At 44.2% G+C, this 22,989-nt stretch overlaps 1 protein-coding gene across 1 annotated transcript in view; it reads left to right on the forward strand.

Annotated features, from left to right (window-relative positions):
• pkd1a (polycystic kidney disease 1a) overlaps window positions 1-22,989 on the forward strand; it is a 65,005-nt gene that overhangs the window by 29,820 nt on the left and 12,196 nt on the right. Inside the window, exons 13-45 of the mRNA XM_070828554.1 lie at window positions 500-762; window positions 1,037-1,411; window positions 1,623-2,105; window positions 2,244-2,375; window positions 3,195-3,370; window positions 4,040-4,170; window positions 4,338-6,958; window positions 7,340-7,537; window positions 7,652-7,951; window positions 8,102-8,538; window positions 8,838-8,988; window positions 10,786-10,938; window positions 12,042-12,182; window positions 13,781-14,102; window positions 14,230-14,446; window positions 15,003-15,162; window positions 15,269-15,421; window positions 15,611-15,755; window positions 16,119-16,454; window positions 16,636-16,724; window positions 17,023-17,341; window positions 17,972-18,149; window positions 18,338-18,602; window positions 18,689-18,884; window positions 19,735-19,905; window positions 19,994-20,137; window positions 20,227-20,437; window positions 20,544-20,670; window positions 20,770-20,880; window positions 21,176-21,225; window positions 21,611-21,825; window positions 21,956-22,034; window positions 22,174-22,289. Coding sequence (XP_070684655.1) covers window positions 500-762; window positions 1,037-1,411; window positions 1,623-2,105; window positions 2,244-2,375; window positions 3,195-3,370; window positions 4,040-4,170; window positions 4,338-6,958; window positions 7,340-7,537; window positions 7,652-7,951; window positions 8,102-8,538; window positions 8,838-8,988; window positions 10,786-10,938; window positions 12,042-12,182; window positions 13,781-14,102; window positions 14,230-14,446; window positions 15,003-15,162; window positions 15,269-15,421; window positions 15,611-15,755; window positions 16,119-16,454; window positions 16,636-16,724; window positions 17,023-17,341; window positions 17,972-18,149; window positions 18,338-18,602; window positions 18,689-18,884; window positions 19,735-19,905; window positions 19,994-20,137; window positions 20,227-20,437; window positions 20,544-20,670; window positions 20,770-20,880; window positions 21,176-21,225; window positions 21,611-21,825; window positions 21,956-22,034; window positions 22,174-22,289 — 9,165 coding nt within the window. The remainder of the gene's footprint in view (window positions 1-499; window positions 763-1,036; window positions 1,412-1,622; window positions 2,106-2,243; window positions 2,376-3,194; window positions 3,371-4,039; window positions 4,171-4,337; window positions 6,959-7,339; window positions 7,538-7,651; window positions 7,952-8,101; window positions 8,539-8,837; window positions 8,989-10,785; window positions 10,939-12,041; window positions 12,183-13,780; window positions 14,103-14,229; window positions 14,447-15,002; window positions 15,163-15,268; window positions 15,422-15,610; window positions 15,756-16,118; window positions 16,455-16,635; window positions 16,725-17,022; window positions 17,342-17,971; window positions 18,150-18,337; window positions 18,603-18,688; window positions 18,885-19,734; window positions 19,906-19,993; window positions 20,138-20,226; window positions 20,438-20,543; window positions 20,671-20,769; window positions 20,881-21,175; window positions 21,226-21,610; window positions 21,826-21,955; window positions 22,035-22,173; window positions 22,290-22,989) is intronic.

The raw sequence follows: 22,989 nt of genomic DNA on the forward strand, positions 1-22,989 counted from the left end.
CAGCTTCAGATTCTGTTTTGTTTGTCTTTTTGTACTTTATGTGCTTCTTTCAAATTAAAATGCTCTATTTGTCTACTGATAGCTATTTGCTATACAGCCTTTGTAATTAAACTGCAAAAATTATGAAAAATATAAATATACTACATCCAGAGGTGGAAATGAAATACATTTTAAGTACAAGTTTGAGGTACTTGTACTTTACTGAGTATACCCCACTACATTTCAGAGGAAAGTCTTGTACTTTTTACTCCATTTATTTGACAGTTATAATTGTTTTTCAGATTTATATTGTACTTACGCCTGCAAACATATGATCAGCTTGTATGATATGATGCATTGTTACAGATTAATAGTGTATGAAACAGTTAGCTGTGTATTAAGTAGGAAAGAGGCAGATATCAAATGAGCTAGTTTGTAAAAGGGAACAGGGGAAAGAATTTTTTTGTAATATATCCAATGTCCAATAAGTGATTAAAACAAGATACTCCTTGTGTCTCAGATTGTGAAGGTCCAGTGTGTGCACCGGTGGCTGTTTGTGTCCCCAACGATACCAGGAGCGGGGATCCACCGTCGTGCCCCCGACTAGAGCAGTGGTGTCCCTTCCAGCGGCGTTGTCTGCCCCTCTCTAGTCCCTGCCAGCCATCTTCATGTCCTAACTGCACCCAGGCCCACCACCTGCCCCCCGGGGCGCTGAGGCCCCGATACATCCTACAGAACGAGGTGGTCTTCACTCTCTCAGCAGGACCAGCTGCACACATACTGGTGAGAGGATTTACTTTTATCTCCAAAGTTATTTAGTCAGGGAGAGAGTTTTTAGTGTTTAAGCTCTGACTGCCAGCTTTAATTTTAGGGCATTTGGATAAACAGTTAAGGGATTACAGCTGTTGCTCAAGGCCTGCCAATTCACTGCAACAAAAGACTCAATCGAAAAGACACTTCCTGTCTGCAGACAAACCTACAATTTCACTTCTCTCTATCTGACTTTGATCTGTATTTGCCTACAACTTAACTCTGTCTGGATCCCTGTTTCTCCCAGGTACAAGAACAATTAGAGGACCTCCTGGTTGCCCGTGGTGATGTCATTGCCCTGCAGCACGATGCTGGCCCCGCCTCCCTTCTCCGCTGCCAATCCTTCCCACAACAGTGGCGACAACCTGTTTTAGCCCTCAACCAATCAGAGTGGTTCTGGATCAACAACACTCAGTCAAGAGACACCTTGGCTGACCATGACGCTGATCCTCTGCCTGACCCAGAGCTTGACGTGGAGAAGCTGGTGGAAGATGGTGAAGGAGGCTGGCTAGAGGATGTAGTTTGCCCCGTCAGAGTGCTCTATGTGGGACACAGTGAGACACAGCTGCAGGGAGCACAGCTGTCTGCTGGTCTACCCCAGCCGGGACTCTACAGCCTGCTGGTAAGACATCAAAGCTCTATGTTATAATGCAGCGCGCATTCAACATATTCAAATGTCTCTATAGAGACGTGCTAACACAGGGTAATAAATCAACATCCAATAAGTGCTTGAAATATTAATGATACATTTAGCTATACACCCTTTCACCTATATTGTTATTCTGTTGTATTAACAAAATAAATGACACAAAATATTATTTGATAAATTCCAGGTGACTTCAGCTGAGCCATCATACCCAGCCTCAGCATCATGCCTGTTGCGGGTGGTGCCTCCTCTGGGCTTGATGATCCTCCACCCACGTCCCCAGAATGGCACCCTCTACCTGCAGCCCAATGACACCCGCCTGCTGCTCCGTGTCCAGTCTCGCTACTTAACAAAGGCCTCTCGGCGTGGCACTAATCGAAGTGTGACCTTCCAGTCCGACTGTCCCAAAGAGTTTTCCTCCAGCTCAGCGCTCTGTCAGCCTGGCCTGAGCTCAGGGTCCGGGGTCGAGGTCACAGAGCCCAGCTTGTATGCAGTGCTGGATCTTAGCCTGGGGATGGAGGAGCGGAGGGGTCCAGTGCATGTGGAGCTGGAAGCCCATAATAATGTGACGGAGGCCAGCCTAACTGTGGTCGTCCAGCTGGAAGTGCCACTCAGCGGAATGGTGGTGCAGCCTCACCCTGCACACCGGGTGCTCATGGAGTCAGTTGTGGTGAGTGTTTTTGTGCTTATGTTTCACTTCACTGGTCGTTTTATTAAGAGTTCGTATTTGACACGGATATTATGCACACTGTATTTTCATCACGTCTTCATACGTATGTTTATATGTTTCTATTTTTGTGTGTTGTAGAGCTACACAGCATCAGTTCTTGAAGGTTCCAATCCCACATTTAAATGGACAGTGGATGACAAGCCCTATTTCACCTATTACAACACTGTCCTCAATGTCATCTACCAGCACGCTGCCAGCTACAAGCTCACAGTGAGTTTCTGTTACACATTCAAACCCAATGAGTTCAATTCTTATCATACCACCAAACTGTCTGTTTAGACCAGAGTATTCATTGTTTTAATTACATTCATATTAGACACTTTGTTTTTGATGTTTGTTTTTGGCCACAAGAGACCACAAACACTAAAAAAATGTTTGCAAATTTAACAATTTCAGTTGTGATTAAACTGAGCAAAACCTTTTATGTTCTGCTTTAAGTTTGGACACTAGGGTTTAACTGGAAGGTTCATCATTAGTAATCAGACAGTTTCACAAACAGCATCACTCAGTGAACATGGGAAAAATCAGTAAGACAACCTGTCAGTATCTGAAAACATGGAAAATAACAATTTTCGGATAGATTTGTTAGATTTGTCGGATAGATTGTATTATATTTTTGGTTGATGTATCATCTATTGCACATACAAGCTTGAATATTATGTTAATGCAGTTTGTGGGATTGTCATGCAAGTCATTACTTGCATTTTGTTATCTTGAAGACCCCTCTGGAATATGTTGTTCCCAGAGACTAGGTCTGACTGTTTTGTCAAATAATTGTCAATCTATAAATAACATTTTTGCCATTCTGTCTGAGAAAACAACTAGAAAAATTAAGCAATTATTAAACTAGTCACAGATTAATCCACTAGAGGCCTTATATAGGACACGTTATGTGTTTGGAAACCTTATGCTTGCACCTCATAGTGTTGTGTCACAATTAAAGCTAACGTACTGTAGATGTGTCACAAAACCTCAACTTCTCACCAGCTGCCTTCACTCGTCTTACTGGCTGTGTGGCATCTCTTCCAGGTGACGGCCATGAACCATGTCAGCACCCTCACAGAGCATTTCAACGTGACCGTGGATCGGCTGCAGCCCATGGCCAACCTCACAGTAAAGGGCGTACCAGATGTGGTCCCTCAGGGCTCCATTCAGACTCTCACCACTTCTGTGCTCGTGGACATGTCTGTGGCTGCCACCTTTCGGTATGTACAGACAGGGGATAGATAGATAGATAGATAGATAGATAGATAGATAGATAATCCTCTGTGGTTTGTTTCAAAACAAAATATATAAAAATCTGTTTCTCTCCATGGTTCTTTTTTTAAAGACTGAGATGAAAATATAGTGCATCTGTTTGTGTTTGACAGCTCCTTTCTTCTCCTCTCTCAATCTCTCGGTCTCTGTCTCTTTTCTCTGTTTTTGTCTTCCTGTGCTCCATAATAGCACTGGAGCAGTCAAACCATGCAGAGCCTTGGATTTATAACCGTGTGGTTAAAGCAGATTGCTGACAAGAATTTTCCCTTCTGCTCGGCTGTTTCCCCCGTACTTTTTTTTTCCCTTTTTCTTCCACTCTCTCTTCCACTCTCTACTCTTTTCTCTCCCTCCCTCCTTCACATTCCCACCCTCCCAACTGTGGTGCACTCTTTCACTTAGTTTCCCTCCACTCTGACCATACTTGGTCCAGAGAGGCTTCCTGAGTTTTGAGTTTCCACTTCTCCTCGTCCAAAGCCTCTATTGCCTCGTCAAAGAAGATTCCCACTTTCCAGCTAGTTGCTGTGTGTGTTTGTGTGAAAAATGGAATTCACTAAGTTTCATGTATTTCTCTCAAGGCCTTCTTTTAATGGTTTTACATTGTCTCTGTTATGCTGCAGATGGTCTTTTGGTGATGGTGGATATATGGAGTTTGAGTACAAGCCTCCCTACGCCCCCTCCCTCCTCTGCCCAGAGTCACCCAATCAGGTCCTCCTAAGCAACAATGTCACCTATATCTACTCTCAGCCAGGTAATTACTCGCCTACCTCTCTATCTGCCGTACCAGCATGCGTGGCCAGCAGCCACTGTAGTTTAACTTTGTTTTAATTATGCAATGTTAAAATGTCTTAGTGTTTTGGCAGGTAGACAATGGCATATGCTAAATTTCACCTCCTTTTCTTTCCTCTTTTGGCACAGGAATATACACAGCCCTGGTGTCAGTGTCCAATCGTTATGATAACATCAGTCAGAGCATCAACATGAGTGTCTACAGCATCCTCACTCGTGTTGATATACAAACAGAGCCACGATTCCTCCTCACTGGCAAATCAGCAGATTTTGAGGCTCACCCTCTACCCTCACCCTATGGCATTCACTATGACTGGCACTTTGGAGATGCTTCTGGCCCGCTGCAAGGTCGACGTGTGAGACACACCTATGCACAGAGTGGTGTGTTTAATGTCTGTGTATCGGTAAACAACACCATAAGTTCTATGGAGGCTTGTGCAGAGATGTTTGTTTATGAGGAGCTTGAAAATTTAACGGCTGAAAGCTCCTCTCCCACAGAGCTTCACAGCCCTACTACAGTATGGGCACGCCTTACTTCAGGCAATAACATCACGTGGACCTTCTCTATGGGTGATGGGACCATCTACACAACATCTGAACCTCACGTGTCACACAGCTACATCAGAGACGGCAACTACACCGTGAATGTGACTGCTGCGAATGCTGTGAGCTCTGGCTGGACAATCCTACCAGTGCAGGTGTTTGTCTTCCAAGTTGTGAGGATGGAACCGTCAGGGTGTGTCCAAGAGCGAACCCCCATCAACTTTCAGGCGTGGGTGTCCGGTAACGCATCAGCTCATCTTTATGAATGGAGTTTCGGAGACGGAAGCACCAACGAAACACACCACGGCATCCCCAGTGTCTCACACACTTACTGGACAAGTGGGAACTACCACCTCTCTCTGCTTCTTTCCAGCGGGGTAAACAAGGCCACCAAGGCCAACTTCTTTAACTGGGTGTGTGTACAGCCGGCTTTAACCAACTTCAGCCTTACCCTTGAGAAATCACACTACGCTGTTGGGGAGGAGATCCAGTTCCAAGTCAGAGCTGAGCCAGAATTTAATTACAGCTACCAGTGGGACTTTGGTAGAGAAGAAGACTTTGTGCTCATCCGTGGCTCTGGGAATATTATGACAACGTATGAAAAACCAGGTCATTACATAGTGACAGTCACTGTCTTCAACAACATCTCCACCAGTAACACCAGTGTTGTGATTGAGATTCTGATGCCCGTAGGACCAATTGTCATTCAACATAATGGCACTAAGTACAATAACCTGACCCTTAGAGCCCCGTATGCTTTCACAACATCTTCCCCGGCTTCCAATGTCACTTACGACTGGAACTTTGGAGATGGAAATGTGCACACAGGCCAGAATATCCTTCACACCTACAACATCTCTGGAAACTACAATGTTACACTGACAGCAGCCAATAGAGTTAGCAGGAATCACACCACTTTACCTGTTGCTGTGCTTGCAGCAATCTGTGGGTTGACCGTCAGCGCCAGCTTGATAAATGTCCCGCTCAATGCCTCCGTCCACTTTGAGGCCCAAATGGAGGAAGGGGGCAGTGTCCGGTTCTCTTGGATCTTGTGTGACCGCTGCACCCCAATCCTAGGGACCCACACCATGTTCTACACCTTTCGCTCCGTCGGCACTTTCAACATCATTGTGACTGCAGAGAACGACGTAGGAACGGCACAAGCGAGTATCTTCCTGTTTGTCCAACGTGAGCTAGAGGGGCTCCAGATTTTAGCAGAGGAGGAGGTTGGAGGAGGTGGAGGCACGGCATTGAGTGGTTGTTGCTTTGCTACAAACCGTGTCCTCCACCTTCAAGCAGTGTTAAAGGAAGGAACCAACATGACGTTTACGTGGAACCTCATCAGAGAGCTAGACCCCATCAGCTCAAACTTCAACATAAGCGGGAAGACAGTGGAGGTGAATTTCTCCACACCAGGCACATGCGACATCTTTCTCCAGGCAGCCAACCTCCTGGGCCAGCTCTCCGTCAACAGAACCATCCACTTCCTGGAAGCAGCAGGAGAGGTGTACCTGCAGATCAGCAACAACCCAATTCCAGTCAATGCTCCAACTAACCTGACAGTACTGACTACTGAAGGCTCAGACCTGCAGTACCGCTGGTCAGTGAATGGGGATGCTCTGCAGTGGAACAAGTCCTGGAGGACCCACACCTTTGTCAGTCCTGGTTTAAAGCAAGTTACTGTGGAGGTCTTCAATGAAGTTAGCTCAAAGGTTGTGTCAGAGATTGTTAGTGTCCAGGAAATCATTTCTGGGCTGAGGTTCACAGCTACCAATGTGACAGAGGAGCATTACGTAGCAACAGGCGTCAGCATGTCGCTGCTGGGGGATGTGCTGACAGGAAGCAATGTGACGTGGACATGGCTGTTGGACGGAAGATCAGAAACTGGGAAGAAAACTTCCCTTACTTTCTTGGAGCCAAAAACAGCCATTGTTACTCTGAATGCTACCAATGATGTCAGCGGGAAAGTGGTTTCGAGGGAGTTCTTTGTTCTGGACAAGATTCAGGGGTTGGAGCTGAGGGCAAGTAAAAAGATTGCAGCAGTCGGTGAGAAGGTGGAGTTCACCATTTCTATGGCAGCGGGTTCAGACGTTTGTCTCATCCTCAGCATCAGCGGAGATGCCACTGTAATTCAGCCCAACCAAACCTACGTCCACATATTCAGCAGGGTGGATACGTACATGGTGAATCTCACCGCTCACAACCAGGTAAAGTCATTGGAAACAGTTAAAATACATTGTAAGAGCATGTAAAATAGGTGGTTTGACTGATCAGTTACGGTCATGTCAGCTTTTGGTAGCATTTACCAATTAATAAATTATTTTTGTCATTTTTGTCAGTCTGCACTATATATACACTCAAGGTTTTTTTTACTGGCTGACATCTGGGTGCATTTATGCATTCATGCTGATAATCCACTTTTAATACACTTATTAATAATAAGTGTAATAAGATAATACACTTTTCCTGGCATACTCAGTAGCAACCTCATGGCATTATGGTGACTTTGATTATTAGCATACTCCAAGATGATTTAATCATGTATATAAAGTGCACATATTTTTATGTTTTGCAATATGACAATCCAGGTGAGTTTCAAGAGGCGGCACCACCAGGTCGAGGTGATGGAGCCGGTGCGTGGACTTTCCATCCTGGGAAGTTGTGCAGCAATCCCTGTAGGTGTAAAGAGATCGTTTGTGGCCAACATCCAGACAGGAAAACCTGTTCATTTCCTGTGGACATTTGATCTACACCACCTCCGCCAGGCATCACATATTGGCAAAGAGGTCAGATCACTTCAATATTTAGCCTTTATTATTTTGACATGAATATCGCAATGTAGCAAATAGCTGTTAAGATGCACAAATAGTGATATGTCTAAATGAATCACACAACCCCAGGTGTCCTACACGCCAGAGGAAGCAGGTTTATTGACCATCTACCTGAAGGCCTTCAATGCACTACATGCTCAGAACATCACCGAGTATATCCAGGTGCAAAACCTGCTGACGACCGCCATCCTGTATGCAGCACCTCGGGACACTTTCGTCAATAAGACGGTGACCTTGATGGCCAATGTCACGCCCTACTCTAATCCTGTGGAGTACTTATGGGACTTTGGTGATGGTTCTACTCCAGTTCGCACCAACACCACAACTGTGGGTTATGAGTACAGACGCCCAGGACACTACCTGGTCCAAGTATGCTTCTTTGAACTACACCAGTCCATGTACTCTATTTATTTGTCGATGTGTAAATTATGAGGTACATTAATTTGTCTGATACTGTGCGTAAAAGCTTGACATCTTCTCAGTTTTATGATTTCACCAGCCTATTTTCCTCCCTGCCAGGTGAAGTGTAGTAACCTGGTGAGCTGGGTGTTGGCCCAGGTGGAGGTAAACATCAGTGTACTAGAGTGTGAGGAGCCAGAGGTGCAAGTGATTCAAGCCCCCCGTCTGCCCATCTGGCGCTCCCAGTCCGCTTTAGTGGAGGCCAGCGTGGACTTGAAAGGATGCCTACGCTACGGAGCTCAGTACCACTGGCAGATACTCTCAGCCACCTCCTGTGATGACCGTAGTATTCCCTCTGGAGTGGTGACTCAGCCATCTCATTCTTTGCGTGCCTCAGTAGTTCGACTGCCAGTGGAAGTGGACGTGGGGCGGCTGCAGCTGTCATTGCCTAAGATGGCTCTGGCAGCAGGGAACTACACCTTGGTGTTTTCTCTGTCGTATGAGGGCGTGCCACTTAGGAAGGCTGCCTGCCTGCATCTCAGTGTCATGGCTGCCAGGTGAGTAGAGAAACAAACAATTTTGATTCTTTCTAATTTATTGTTTAATCCTGCTTGTGATAAGCAGTTTGATGCAATAAAAAACAAAGGAAAGGAGGACATTTTCCAACAGGATGTTTGATCAACCAATCAGCTAACTTCACATACAGGTCTACACTACATATTGTTGACATTAAGGTGTCTGCCCTCCTCTGCAGAGGTTAGCAAAGACATTTAAGCGTATTTTGTGTTGATCTTTAGACAAATAAGTCAATAACCAGTCGAATTTAAAATTGTCATTACCTCGCCATCCTCAACAGGCTGATGCCCATCATAGAGGGGGGCACCTACAGGGTGTGGTCCAGGACACAGGACTTGCAGCTCAGTGCGGAGCAGTCCTACGACCCCAACATGGACCCAGACAGCCAGTCACTGCTCCACTACCACTGGGACTGTCAGAGCACTTCGAAGGTGAGGGCTGGCATGAAACAAGTCACTGTCACATACTTCAGAACTGAGAGCCGAATGAAATAACACAAGGAACAACATTCAGATTTTGCGACATGCGTCCAGTCTCATGACACTACACTGTACATTCAATGAATGAATATAAAATAAATATTGCAGTGAGAACTGTAAGTTCTCTTTTTAGCCAGAGGATGTAGCTGAAAGGAGTGCTGGTGGGGTGTCGTTAGTGTCTTTACTTTGTGACTGTAAAGGTCAGAGAGTTGAGTTTCAGTGGTGCCGGGAAGAAAAGTAAAATATAAATAAACTCAGGTTATTTCTAGTACAATGTATATAAATATCTAGTAGAAAAGTGAATGGTGAATGTGGTGTTAATAAATGTAGACGAGGACTCGTACAACAGAGTTCTTTGCTGTTCTGCTTTTCCTCCTGTGGAAAAGAGACAGTGACAATCCTGTCTAAGGATTGTCACTGTCTCTTTGGCTTAAAGACAATAGAAAAGTGTTGAATTGTCAAACCAAACTCTACTCTACTCTTATAGTAGTTTTTAATAGTGAATTCATAGGATGGAATTTGGAGGACTGCTTTGATTCTGCAAGGGAGACAGTGGAAAAAGTAATGGTCATCTGGTCCCAAGTACTGCAGCTGCCTTCAAAGAGGCTTGGAAGAATTGATGTGAGGAGGAGGGCTTAGTTCAGGACTGTCTGTGATTGTGTCTCTTGAATGTCGAGTGTGTGTGTGAGTGTAAGTTCATTTAGTGTTTTTTCACACTCGCCGCTTCCTCGGCTGGGTGGATACACATTCTGCCAGTGCAGCAAAAGACCACAATATAAGACCCAATGGGACGGGTGTGTCCTGAAGGAGTGTGTGTGTGTGTGTGTGCGTGTGGGTGTGCGTGTACTGTACATCTAAGCAGGCAGGCATTTAAAGGGTTATGCAACTGTTTAGAGATAAACTCAGCATTCCACAGCTGGTGCTTTGCTCCCCACCCTGACAATTACACACTTACAGTAAACAACATGCACACACACACGTTACACACACTGATATCTGTGTAACGCTGCTGATAAAGAGAAAAATGGACATGACAAAGGGTGAAACAGCCTTGCACTATTGCAGAAGGACTCAAAGCTGAAAAGATAGAGACAAGGAGTCAACAGAGACAGTTGATGGAACACTGTTCTGACCTTGGATACATATGCAGTAGGATGGAATTGGTTTAAAAAGGAAAAAGAATCATTTACTTTCACACAATGTTGGCAGAGCTGTCACAGTGAAATATCACCACATTTGTGATGATGTTGATGACAACCTATTTTCATAGGATCTTTACAAACAAGAAGATTTAAATAATGAAAATCAGTATTGAAGTGTTTATGGTGAACAAACAGAGGGACTGTTTATTGTTTGTTTTTTAATTTACTTAACTAAAACCCAAAATATGAGGAAGATTTGGGGTTTTGTGTGGTCAGATTAAAAACATACAAGTCTAATTTCTTTTTAGGGAAAGGAGGCTAGACCATTATTTAGGGGCACAAAAAACACAAAGCAGCCTCAGCATGTTTCTTGTAGTTTTTTCCATGTTGAAACATTAAGTTATCCCAGACATAAGAAGGTGCTAGTTCCTAATATGAAAAAAGGCTTGTATGACTTTCTTAAAATGAGAAATTTCTTAAGTTGCAGCAGTTAAACTGCACCTGATGAATGTCTCTTTCTAATTTTAGGTCTCTTCTCTTGTTATGTTAATGTGATGTGTTTCGTGAACAAAACACTGCTAAAATTATGGCCCAATTCTGCTTGCAGGGTGCAGAGCACTGCTCCACTCTGAACTTTGGCCTCGGCTCCAGCGGTCCGGTCCTGGGAATCTCTGGCTCCGAGCTGGAGGCGGGCGTGGAATACACTTTCATACTGACTATCAGCAAAGATGGCATGGCCCCAGAGTCCACCACACAGACTGTGAGTGCACACAGTCTCCTTCACACATGCATACATGCATGCATATTGATATTTGGGAGTTAAGAAAATTGGGTAATATCTGTCACAATAACCCTTTTACATTGTGTGAACAGAGATTAGTGTCATGTGTTTCATCTCTCTACTTTCTCACTGTAACAGTAACACATGGAGCACGTTAGAAGTGATTTATCGCTCACTGTGAACCAACCCCTCGACTTCTAAAAGAAAATGAAAGCTTGAGCTCCAGTGCTGCTGTCAGAATAGTGCCTCTCTCTGTAATTTGTGTTGCATAGCAATCTGGATGAAAATGACCAGTGTTGAAAAAGCTGTTCATGGTGGAACACAGTGGGAAATGTAGTTTAAGCAGCGGTTGTGTTTGCTTTGGCTTGCCACAGGAAGGATGTTCAATATATTTAGCTTCCATTTGGTCATGCTTAATCACATGTGGATAGATGCACACTGATGAATAGATAATATACAAGAATAAATCAGTGAACTAATTAATAATGAACATGTCGATACTGCCTGTCTGTCTTGTCTGTGGAGGGATTTCACTTGGATTGTTTATTATTTTTCAGTGTTTCACCTGAAGTTTTCGCTGAGCTTGTCTCATTGTTTACTCATTTCAGTCACCTCATTCACTGTTTGTAAATTTCCCAAATGTGGGACGAATAAAGGTTTATCTTATCTCAATAATGACAATCAGTCTCTCCCAGTAATAACCATTTTCTCCCAAATCTCAAGTTCCCGGCATTCTCTGTTCCTTCCTTTAGAGCTTTTGATTTGGTGTCTCTTGTCCATTGTTTGGCAGCTCAACAACCGGGAACAACAATAAGCTGCTACCAGCAAAACACATTCACCCCTCACTCTGTTTGATGAGTTAAAATACAATATAAGATTAAAGGACAAAAGGCAGTGGGGTAGAGTCTCATGTGAGACGCAAAGAAAGAGAGAGTGAGAAACTACACGTGGATCAATAAATCATTGTGTTTGTATTTTGGGGTTTTAGGTGGAGTCAGTTTTCTTATTGGACTGACTGCATCCTGAAGTGCTAACATTCGACGGCATTTGTTTGTGTGTGTGTGTGTGTGTGTGTGAGACAGGTGCTCGTCCAAAGTGGCCATATTCCCATGGTGTATCTGGAGTGTGTGTCTTGCAAGGCCCAGTCCATCTACGTGGTCAGCCAGAACTCATACGTCTACCTCAGAGGAACCTGCACCAACTGCCAGGGCTTTCAACGCGGGGTAAACACACACACACACACACACACACACACACAGGCAAAGGCACACACTCCAAATCCAAATCTGTCTCAGCAAAATGAGATCACTGCACCGCAGAAGTGAGATGAACATTTCCAGATCCTTCCCGTCCTTCTCCTCCTCCTGCTCCACCTCTCTCCTCTATTCAGGCTTTCTCTGGGGTTTGTAAAGCAGGCAGTACTGTGTGGGCGTGCGAATGAGGTCATTGTACAACTGGAGCCAGTGAGAATGTGTTTGGTCCTTACTAACACAGGGAAACAATTTGAAAGACAAAACACTTGTTGAGTCACTGGGCCTCAAATTGCACATAGCAGCTGACTGCGCTCAGCTGTGCTTGGTAGAGGTCCGTTTTTTATGATTATACTGTACTTGAGTCTCCATTTTGCTCAGGGGTAATTTTGAATTTGGTACTCTTTGCATGTATCTGACTATATGTAGTTAATGCTGTACATTTGTCATCAGACAAGTGAAACAGTAGCATCAGCTGTAATAGAAACAGCTGGAAACGTGCTTGTACCTGGAGGAGTTGTCTCTTGGATCTGACCCAGATTGTCATACTGCAAAACATTAAATTATGAGCACTGCATTAATTTGATTGAATCATCTTTCAGTATGAAGATAATTAAAGTCACTTACAATGATGCCATGAGGTTGCTACTGGGTGTGCCAAGAATAGTGTCACTGGATTAGCAGCATAAATGTGTAAAGGCACCCAGATGTCAGACGGTGATAAAAACCTTTCTTTAGAAATATACTCAGGGGCTTCACCATGTAGAGGCTGACAGGTGATAACAAAGGTTTTATATTTAATTCTAAACTCTAATGAAGAGAGGTCAAGACTTGAGTAATGCGCTTTGTTTAGAGGAATTATAATAATCTGATCATGAACACAAAAAGCAACTTTCAAAAGATGAAACATATCTGACTTCAGAAACATGTCTTAATTGAACTTAATATGAATAAAAAATGTATTTCAACATTTTGCAAAGTACACTTATTCAGTTTCTTGGTGAGAGTTAGCAGAGAAGATCAATACTACGTTCAGTCTATACAATAGATTTGAAGCTGCAGCCAGCAACCTATTAGCTTAGCTTAGAGGAGCAGTACTGTTTTCGCCACCATGAAGTTGCCAGGCAACTAGCTTTACAGAAAACAAACAATCTTCTCATCTAACTCTTGGCAAGAAAGCGATTAAGTGTTTTCCCAAACTTTTGAACTAAGGCGATTTTAGACCTCAACGTCTGCTTCTCATCCTCAAACTAATTACCCCTTATAACCCTCAAAACCTGCAACCCAGGAAAGAACACACTAAAAGCATTATACCCCATGAATTATTCATGAGACTAATTCCACTGCCCGTTACTGCTGGCATCAAGTGTTGGTCTTTATTAAACCAAACACAATAACAAAAACATCAAAACAAATAAAAAAAAAAAGAAATATGGAGTTGTCCCCACCGTTAATGAAAGCTTTTAGGCTGGCTAATTGCTGCTCATTTGATTTATGGGTGCTTTAATATTTCTGAGGAAAGCACCAAATGTAGCTAGCTTTCATTAAAATCTTTCTCTTCCGTCTCTCAGCGCTGGAGTGCCAGGACGCTGCAGAACGAGACTCTGGTCCTAGACTCCTCCTCCACCACCACAGGAAGTGACGGCATGAACCTGGTGCTGCGACAGGGCGTCCTGCGCCAGGGAGACTCCTACATCTTCACCCTGCATGTGACCGATGGCAGTCTGGATGGCGAGGGCGCCGCCTCCATCACTCTGCACCACAATATGCCCCCAGCTGGTGGGGCGTGCCACCTGAGAGGGGGAGGGGAAGCTGGGATGGAGTATGGGGTCGGAGACGCCGAAGGCTTGAGGATACGCACACTGTTAGACAGGGTGCACTTCAACTGCTCAGGTAGGAAGACGGAGGGCCCACCCCTTCCTCCACGTTCTCCATTACTCTTCACTTAGTCGTCAAGGTCCTCGTCTCTTCATCACTTGTTTGTTTGTCCTCTTTGCCCCTCTCACTTTGATGCCTCCAGGTTATAGTGACCTAGGCGTCTCAGAGACTCCTTTGCTCTACAGTCTACTGGTGACACGATGCAGAGAAGACTACTGTGAGGACTTCTGTGTGTACAAAGGCAGCAGTCCAGAGCACTCTGCCTTCTTGCCCCCAGGCTTCAGCTCAGCCCGACACCGCGTGGCCGTATCCATCACAGTGGAGGACCACCAGGGAGCTGCCAACACTGCGCTCAATGAGTAACTACATTGCACTCAGTTGTTTAGTTCATTAAGCAGCAGTGATTCCAACTAAATACGATTCAATCCTTTGACTTTTTTTGTGTACAGTAGCCCATTGAGCCTGTATATTATTGACACTTTTCTGATTGATACACAGTCCCAGTTAGCTCCGCTGAAAACAGTTAATCACTGCAGTGACTTTTCAGCTCATAGTTTAACAGAGGATGTAGCCTCTCTTAGATTATTATGAATTATAGATTAGATTATCATAAATTATTATTGAGTCTAACAGCAGCTGTAAAGTTAAAAAAAATATCTACAAAATTGGCTGTTGGAATTCAGGAAGCATTCAGGAATTTATCTGATTTTGGGCAGAAAAAATAATTTATTTATCCTAAAACATTATCCTAAAATCTAACCTTCAAATCTTGTGCCTGTTATGGTTAAACCACAGTACTGTCTGTCCACTTGCATGCTGGCAAATCCATGCACATCCAAGTTCACACAAAAATAGCAAAGTTAGAAACTACAGCATATTCAATAATGGCGCTTTTTGTTTTGTGTTTGTGTCCAGGTCCATTGAGGTTGTGCTGCCAGATCCCCCCCCTGAGTACCACAGCCTTCCCCATTGGCTGTCTGAGCTGACAGACAGCAAACTCAAGAAGCTGTTGGAGCAGGGCGACTCACAGAGAGTGCGAGAGTTATCGTTGGCTTTTATTACAGTCCTAAATGAGGTAGGATGCCTCTAGCCACCAAACATTGATTAATGCATTTTTTGATCCAAGCATTCATAATCTGATAATACATGAGGCACACTTACCTGCATTTACCTTCATACAGTATGAGCAGACCAGGGAGTCGGTACCGGTGTCCCGAGATGAGCGCAGTTACCGAGTCAGAGTCCGCAGCAACATCACCAGAGCTCTGACCGCTCTAGACCTGACCACTGTCAACGACATCCAGCAGACCTCCGCTGCTTTAGCTCAGTGCACGGTGAGCAGGGTGAGAGGGAGGCGAGGTGGGAAGGAAAGAGAGCGGGGCAGGAAGGGAAAAGAAACAAAGTAACAAAGTAACAAAGTAAAGGACAATTGGAAAAGGCAAAGAATAAAAAAAGGAATGAAATAAAAGAAAAAATGAAAAGAAAGCAAACATATGATGTTTGTGTGTGTGTGTGTTTTCCAGGCGGTGAGTCGAGAGTTCATCTGCGAGGAGTGTCAGAACAGCACTTTGAACAAGCTGGAGTCCATGCTTGAGATACTGCAAAGTGACACCAAACAGGGCACCGTCACTCCCACTGAGATAGCTGACAACATCCTGAACATCATGGGTAAGAAAGAACGTTTTCTGTCTCGCTGCATAGATTTATTGTAAAACTGCTACGGTTAGCAATCAACCCTGTTTCCAATGACGGCTTTTGTATTCTCCATTTCATTCACTGGATCTTACTACGTACATAATCCATCACTGATGGGCTGACTACCCGTATTTCCTGAAAAGCACCATGTACACACCACCACTCACCAACACCGACTTTCTGTTCCCTTATTTGGAAGATTTATAGCTGGTGTCCTGAGTGACAACAAACAACAGCTAAAAAAACTCCACAGCTGTAACCTTTTCTCCACCTTTCTTTTTTTCCCTCACAATATCTCCCTTCACTATAAATCTTACATCCTCTTCCTCCTTCCAGGTGACCTGATCCATCAGGTCAGCCAGTCAACACAACAGTCTTACATCCAGTCGGCCTACGTGGATTCCCCCTCCACCCCCTTGACCTCCTCTTTTTCCTCCTCTGGTGAGGAGCAAGGGGGCACCCTGTTAGACCCCTCTCCCTCCTCACTGGAACCACACCCTCTGCGAGTGGCGGCTAAGGCTTACAGCCTGTCCTCAGTCCTCATGCTGATCCTAATGCACGCCCGTGTGCTCAATGAGGAGCCGCTTGTGCTGAGGGGAGCTGAGATAGCTGCCACAGGAAAACTGGCCGACCCCCAGAGCCTGCTCTGCTACCATGGCAACAACAGTCCAGGTGGGCTTGGGTATTTAGTGTCTCATAAACAGATGAAAGTTATATTTTGTAGGTAACTTTTATCCCCATATAATCTATGAAAAAGTTGTATACTCTAAAACAGGCCTGTGAAGGAAGAAGAAAGGAAGAAGTTTATATCCGTGATTAATCTTTTCATCCTCTCTCCTCTCCTTTTTTGCAGAGTGCCAGCGGTTCTCTATTCCCCGAGCTTTCAACAACAGTCTTGGCAGAGCTGCAGCAGGAAACAGCATCATGCAGCTACTGTTTCAGGTAACGACATGATGGAAACTGCTCAGCCAAGGAGAAAATTCTCCTTTTAAGTTTTCTCTCTTTAGATCGCTGTTAAAGGACTTGGCAGTAGAAACCTGCATTGGCACCCAATGAGTCCAGTGGGACCCAATGCTAATCTCACTGGGGCGGGTGATCAAAAAATAAGATAAAGGACTTTCATTGGATGATCAACTCTGCCTTGAAGTAACCACTGGTTAATTAAGAATAAACACCACGTGAAACAGTCCTATTTTACCTTTACTTCATCAGATCCACTTTCCTTTCTTTTTCTCACCAGGTGGAGTCCAACCCCTTCCCCTTCAACTATGTGGCAAACTACACCGTCTCTACCGAGGTGGCATCCATGGAGTTCCGCACTGAAAATGGCACCCAGATTCCAATCTCAGGACTGGACGATAGTCTAGCCATCACTGTTGCCATTAACAATGGAAGTGGTGGAGCAGAGGCAGGTCCTGAGGGTTCTGGTACTGGAGGGGTGCCCACAGCTGGAATTGTTAACATCAGCCAGTGTGACTCCGTCATCGTCAGGGTCAGCACAGGAAACACCAACAAACAGGCCGGGCTGTTTGTGCAGCTCAACTTTACCTCTCTGGAGGGTGAGCTGTCGTAGTCATCACACACAATACAACAAAGCCACCCACTGATTAAGCTTCTAACGTTGTTGTTGAAACTGTGTGAGGAAGGTCCTTTGAATGTGTAACTGTGGTAGTGTTGTGTTGGATTGCATTACAAAAGGGGTGGACCTCTTGTAGCCTTCTCATTTTTATTATGGTTCCTTTCATTGTTGTAATTTGTCCAAGCAGGTGTGGCACTGCAATTTTCACTCAGGGACCAATAAAGAACCATTCAGTGTTGTTTTGGCACCACTGGCTCTCTTATAATTGAAGGGACATCTAATGTAACATTATTGCCAGAAATAACATATAATTATGAATTGTGCCAGTATTTAATTACAGCATGGAGGTGTGATTTTGCGATGGACTTGTCAACGTATAGTAATTAGACGAGACAGTTCCATTCTATAAATGCATTAACATGATGGCTACAAAGAGAACTCATTGAACTCAGCTTCTAAACTACACAACTGCCTGATTTGGTCATTCAGTGACATCCCTACAAGTGCTATGATAAATAGAAGCCTATTTAATTTCTTTGTAATACAGTTTTAAAATTTATTGTGTGTGAATGTTTTGACCTAGTTTCATTTTTTCCTTTTCTTTCTCCAGATGTCAGAGAGAAGGATAAAAGAAAAGAGAGTGCGGAGGAGCCACGCATCACAGCCTACCTTCATTCACACGAAGGGCCCAATGAGTTCAACTGCACTGATAGGAAACGTATCACACTCGGCATGACCAGGGGGCAAGATCTTGACCACAGGAAATACACCTTCTTCCTGTCGCCAGAGTAAGAGCCCTTGTTCATCCACTTCCATGTCACGTCATGTGTTTCATACATGCACGTTAGCTCACTACTGTTTGTAGCAACTGGGGCTGCAGTGGAGGGCCTCAGGTTAAGCTAATGGGTATCAAAGCAGTTAATTTGTTTCTGTAACCTTCGACTATAACCAAACTGCTCTGTCATGTGTTACACAGGTTGTATGACACCACTCTGGACTACTTTATCAACGTGAGCACGGCGTGCAGCCCCAGCTCTCAGCCAGTGGGTGTTCGTCTGGAGGTCGGGGTGTTTGCCTCTCTGTGTCAGTACTTCAGTGAGACAGAGAAGCAGTGGCGGACAGATGGCATGGTGCCCCTGGCTGAAACCAATGCCAGCAGAGCAGTTTGCAGCACCAGGCACCTTACAGCTTTTGCTGCAGGCATGTTCGTACCGGCCAACGCCATCAGCTTTAAAGTTCCAGTCAGTATCACAAGAGCAAACACTTGACAGCAAAATGACAGCACCATGTGAACACAGCATTTTAAACCGTTTCCCCTCTTGTTCAGGAGCGGTCTGGTGCACCAAGCCTGGTCGTCCTGTTGGTGTGCATATTGGGTTTACTCAGCTATGTTGTGGCAGCAGCCATCTTGCACAAGTTGGACCAGCTGGATCTACGCCGGGCTGGTGTGGTTCCACTGTGTGGCCGAGACGGGCTGTTTAAGTACGAGGTCCAGGTCAAGACTGGCTGGAGCCGAGGGGCAGGTGAGTTAGGGAGGCATAGGTGTTATTTAAAAGCTCATTGGGTATACACAGTACTATATAGACACTGAAGCTACATATTACTGTATTAGCCTGAATAAAGGCCTGAAAAGACAACCCTGATTGAATGCCAAGTCTCAGTAAAACAAAGCAGACAGATGTGCATATGCAGCATTTTTATTTAAATTACTCGGGATAATCAAAATAGATAAATCAAAAAACAAATACATGACATAGTCATAGTTCAGCACTAGAAGGGCATTTAAAAACATAGACTCTGTCAAGGCCAGTAGTCTAGTCTTCAATGAGTCTACAAGCACAACCCCCATATATACCAGGATATAGTTCCATAGCTATAAGAATTATGCCAAAAAGAATGTTTGTTGTGTGTTTCGTCGCACCACACCATTTGCATTGCCACAGACACCAGTTTGGATCTACTCCAAAATTGAATAGGTTCTTGCTTGGCTCATGCTACAACCCTCCACCAAGTTTCATGAAAATTGGGCCAGGAGTTCTTCTGCAATTCTGCCGACAAACAGACAAACGGCACTGAAAACATGACCCCGTTGAGATGGGTAATAAATATATTCAAATAGAATATGGTAAACATGACAAAATGGAGACGGTGAGAGTTTAGGACACTTATGTGTGCTGCCATTTTTGTATAGAGCCCCTTTAGAAGTGCAATTGCTTTTAGAAAATGTATATAAGAGGCCATTACCTTAATTATGTAAATAGAAAAAACGATATAACTACAAATTAAACATGCCGATAAAAAGAAGAGGCTCAGCAGAGTTCAGAATTTGTGAAAAACAGTTGAGCTAATGAGTCTCTCTCTCTGTCCCTCCAGGCACCACGGCTCATGTGGGAATCAGTTTGCATGGACGGGAGAGCCGTAGCGGACACCGTCATCTAGACAGCAGAGGAGCTTTCACACGCAATGCTCTTGACATCTTTCATATTGCCACAGATACCAGCCTGGGCAGTGTCTGGAAAATACGAATTTGGCATGACAACAAGGGTACTGACTGACACTCGCACACACAACAGAGAGCTGCAATCACAACCAGCTGATGTCTGATTGTAACCGTTGCTTGACCCTCTCTCAGGTCTGTCCCCAGCATGGATGCTACAGTACGTCTTGGTCAAAGACTTGCAGACAGGAAGCAGCTACTACTTCCTGGTTGAGGAGTGGCTGTCAGTAGACAATGAGAAAACTGACGGACGGGTAGAAATTGAGGTGGAGGCCACAGGTAAGAATCTATAACCAAATCATTCGTAATAAGCATCTGCTGATGGCTGATGCCCGTTTGTTCCTCGTGTCACTTCCTGTTTCCCTCAGAGGAGGCTGTGCTTCGTCAGTTGCCCCGCCTCCTGCGGTGTGAGCTGCAGAGGGCGCTGTGCGAGAGTCACCTGTGGCTTTCGCTGTGGGAGAGACCCCCCCGCAGCCCTTTCACTCGCCTGCAGAGAGCAACCTGCTGTGCTTTGTTGCTGCAGCTCTTCCTGTTGGCCAACACGCTGTGGTACAGCATCGTGGTGGACAAGAGATTCAGGTAGAGGAACATCCTTTTTTCTGTGTTATCTGCCTACCTGTCTGTGTGTCCACGTTACGACAACTAATGATTCATTCCTACATTTGAATGCCACTCTGTGCTGCAGCCCGCGGGCCGTGTCCAGGCTTGCTTCATTAAATGGAGAGACGGTAGCGGCAGGTGTGGTGACCTGTCTGATTGTCTACCCTCTCTACCTGCTCGTCTTCACGCTCTTCAGAATGAGCCGCAGCAAGGTAACACAGACCTGACCAAAACTGTAACCCAGTCAAGGTTCTTCGAACAACCCAACCTTGAGGCTGAATATTTTCTCTGTGTGTGTGTGTGAACAATAGTGCGTGTCAGTGGAGCAGGTGCCACCACAAGTCGACCAAGAGTCAGTGGAGATTGACGACTTCCTGGACAACTCCATGGCTGGAAGTTCATTCCTCTTTTTTAATGGCGAGGTAGAGTCTCATGGGACAAGACTGATATATCAAATTTAATCATGTCTGATGTAGTTTAAGTTCGGCTGCCTTAGTATATTTTTTACTTTGTGGAATGAAAATGTAATTCAAACAAACCCCATGGTTTTTCCGGCCTAGTGATTGTCTGAAAAAATAAACTAACGGCGCAGTCAAGCAAGGAAAACTTTTATGCTTTTCCACTGTGAGATCATTAGTGTATATATCTCTGTCTCTCTGTCTTTCTCTCAATCTATCCATCTAATTATGAATACATGCATTCATCTCTGTTTCTCAGACCAACTCAGAGGAGACCAATGTGGATTTGCCCACTCCATCAACCAAAAGGTTAGTTGATCTGTTGCCATGATAGTGCTTTTAGATGATGCATATCTTACTTATTGGAAGACAAATGCCAAGTGAAGTATAACTGGCGGCAGTCAGATTAATTGAAGATAACAGAGAACAGAAGAGAAAGATTTTCAAAAAAATAAAAAGAGAACTTCAGACTGAACAGAAAATAGGGAAGAAGTTTTAATGCTGGCCTCTATGATTTTTTTGTCAGAAAACAACTATAAATCTAAAAGCTATAATGGTCTATTCGGTCTAGTGTTATTGCAGCATCATTATCATTCCCCTTAGAATTAGATTGTTTTGTTTGTTGTAAGAGAGACAGACGGAGACTCTAAAGAAGTCACACTACATGACAAATATCTCTCACTGTGTATTTCAGTGTGGAGAGTTGGGGCATGGCAGAGGAGGACATGGAAGACAGGGATTGGCCAGAGCTGCTGAGTGATGTGTCAGTGGCGGGAGGGGCGGGGCATGGGGCAGGGCTGCCCAGGCTGAAGAGGGGTCAGGGGAGCAGGCACCTGGGTGTTGACATGACCTTTAACCCTGACGACGAGGAGGGGACTGAGCAACGCAACAAATATTTCACCTCCTCAGGTAAAGCAGCCAGTCTTTTAAACCAGTAGCACACTCAGTGTACTAGGTACAGAGAGCATTTGGTTGTATTGTCACACTGTCTGTGTCAAATGAGAGCACTGAAGTCCAAACTGTTGCTGGTCACTCACAGACGAGGATCTGATCAAACACATCCTGACAGACGGACAGAACTTCTTTCCTCAGACAGATGAAAGTGAGATGGCTGACCTGTAAGTGTAATCCCTGAGAGAGAGGCTGATATTTCAGCAGTTTTATTAGCATACTTTGATGAAAAGCAGTGGAAACCCTAGTTCTCCTTTTGAGCATTTGAGTTTAATCTAATTTCCATTGCCTGTGTGCGTTTCTCAGGTCGAGCATTTTCGGAGATAAAACTGAAGTGATTCTCCTCCAGAAGCTGAATGAGCCTCTTCCTCTGGAATCTGTGAGAAGAGATCCACCAAAAACTGCTTTCACCTCAAATACAGGTGTGTGTGTGTGTGTGTGTGTGTGTGTGTGTGTGTGTGTGTGTGTGTGTGTGTGTGTGTGTGTGTGTGAAGGCATCCTGTAACTATAAGTCTGAACTGTCGATCAAAATTCATACCTGCACTCACAGCCTGTATTCATCAAACCTCACGAGTTACACTTAGTAGTGCTTTAAAGAGCAAAGTGTGCTTAGTGTTATGAATGAGACCCATTCATCAAGGGAATAATATCCTACTTACAGCAAAGTGTAGGAGAAACATAAGAGTATCTCTTGCATAGTCAGACACAAGGATTTGCCTCAAATCTGCCATATTGTTAATTCCTTAAGAAACACCACACTTTACGCGTAATATTTCATTCTGCTATTTGATTATATTTGGTTTTTAAAAAGTTGATTGTGTGAAATCCCTAATAGGTTTAGTTAACAAAAATCTAATATATAAATGGGGATTAATGAAAGGGGATTAAATTATAGAAAATAAAACCAAATTGAAGCAGGAAACAAAATCAATTGTGGGCAGACAAGATATTTCAGCACAAATATATACCAAGGGTAGTTTAGTGCCACATAGTACTTAATAAATATCAAAATCAAATACCATGTTTTATTCTTGTATTTTGAATAAACAACAGTAGTGAAACATGCTGTCAAATGTTCTAATCAAATGTGAATAGTTATACATATTTCCTCAGATAACACAT

Source organism: Pempheris klunzingeri, chromosome 3 (assembly GCF_042242105.1).
Source record: "Pempheris klunzingeri isolate RE-2024b chromosome 3, fPemKlu1.hap1, whole genome shotgun sequence".
NCBI lineage: Eukaryota > Metazoa > Chordata > Actinopteri > Acropomatiformes > Pempheridae > Pempheris > Pempheris klunzingeri.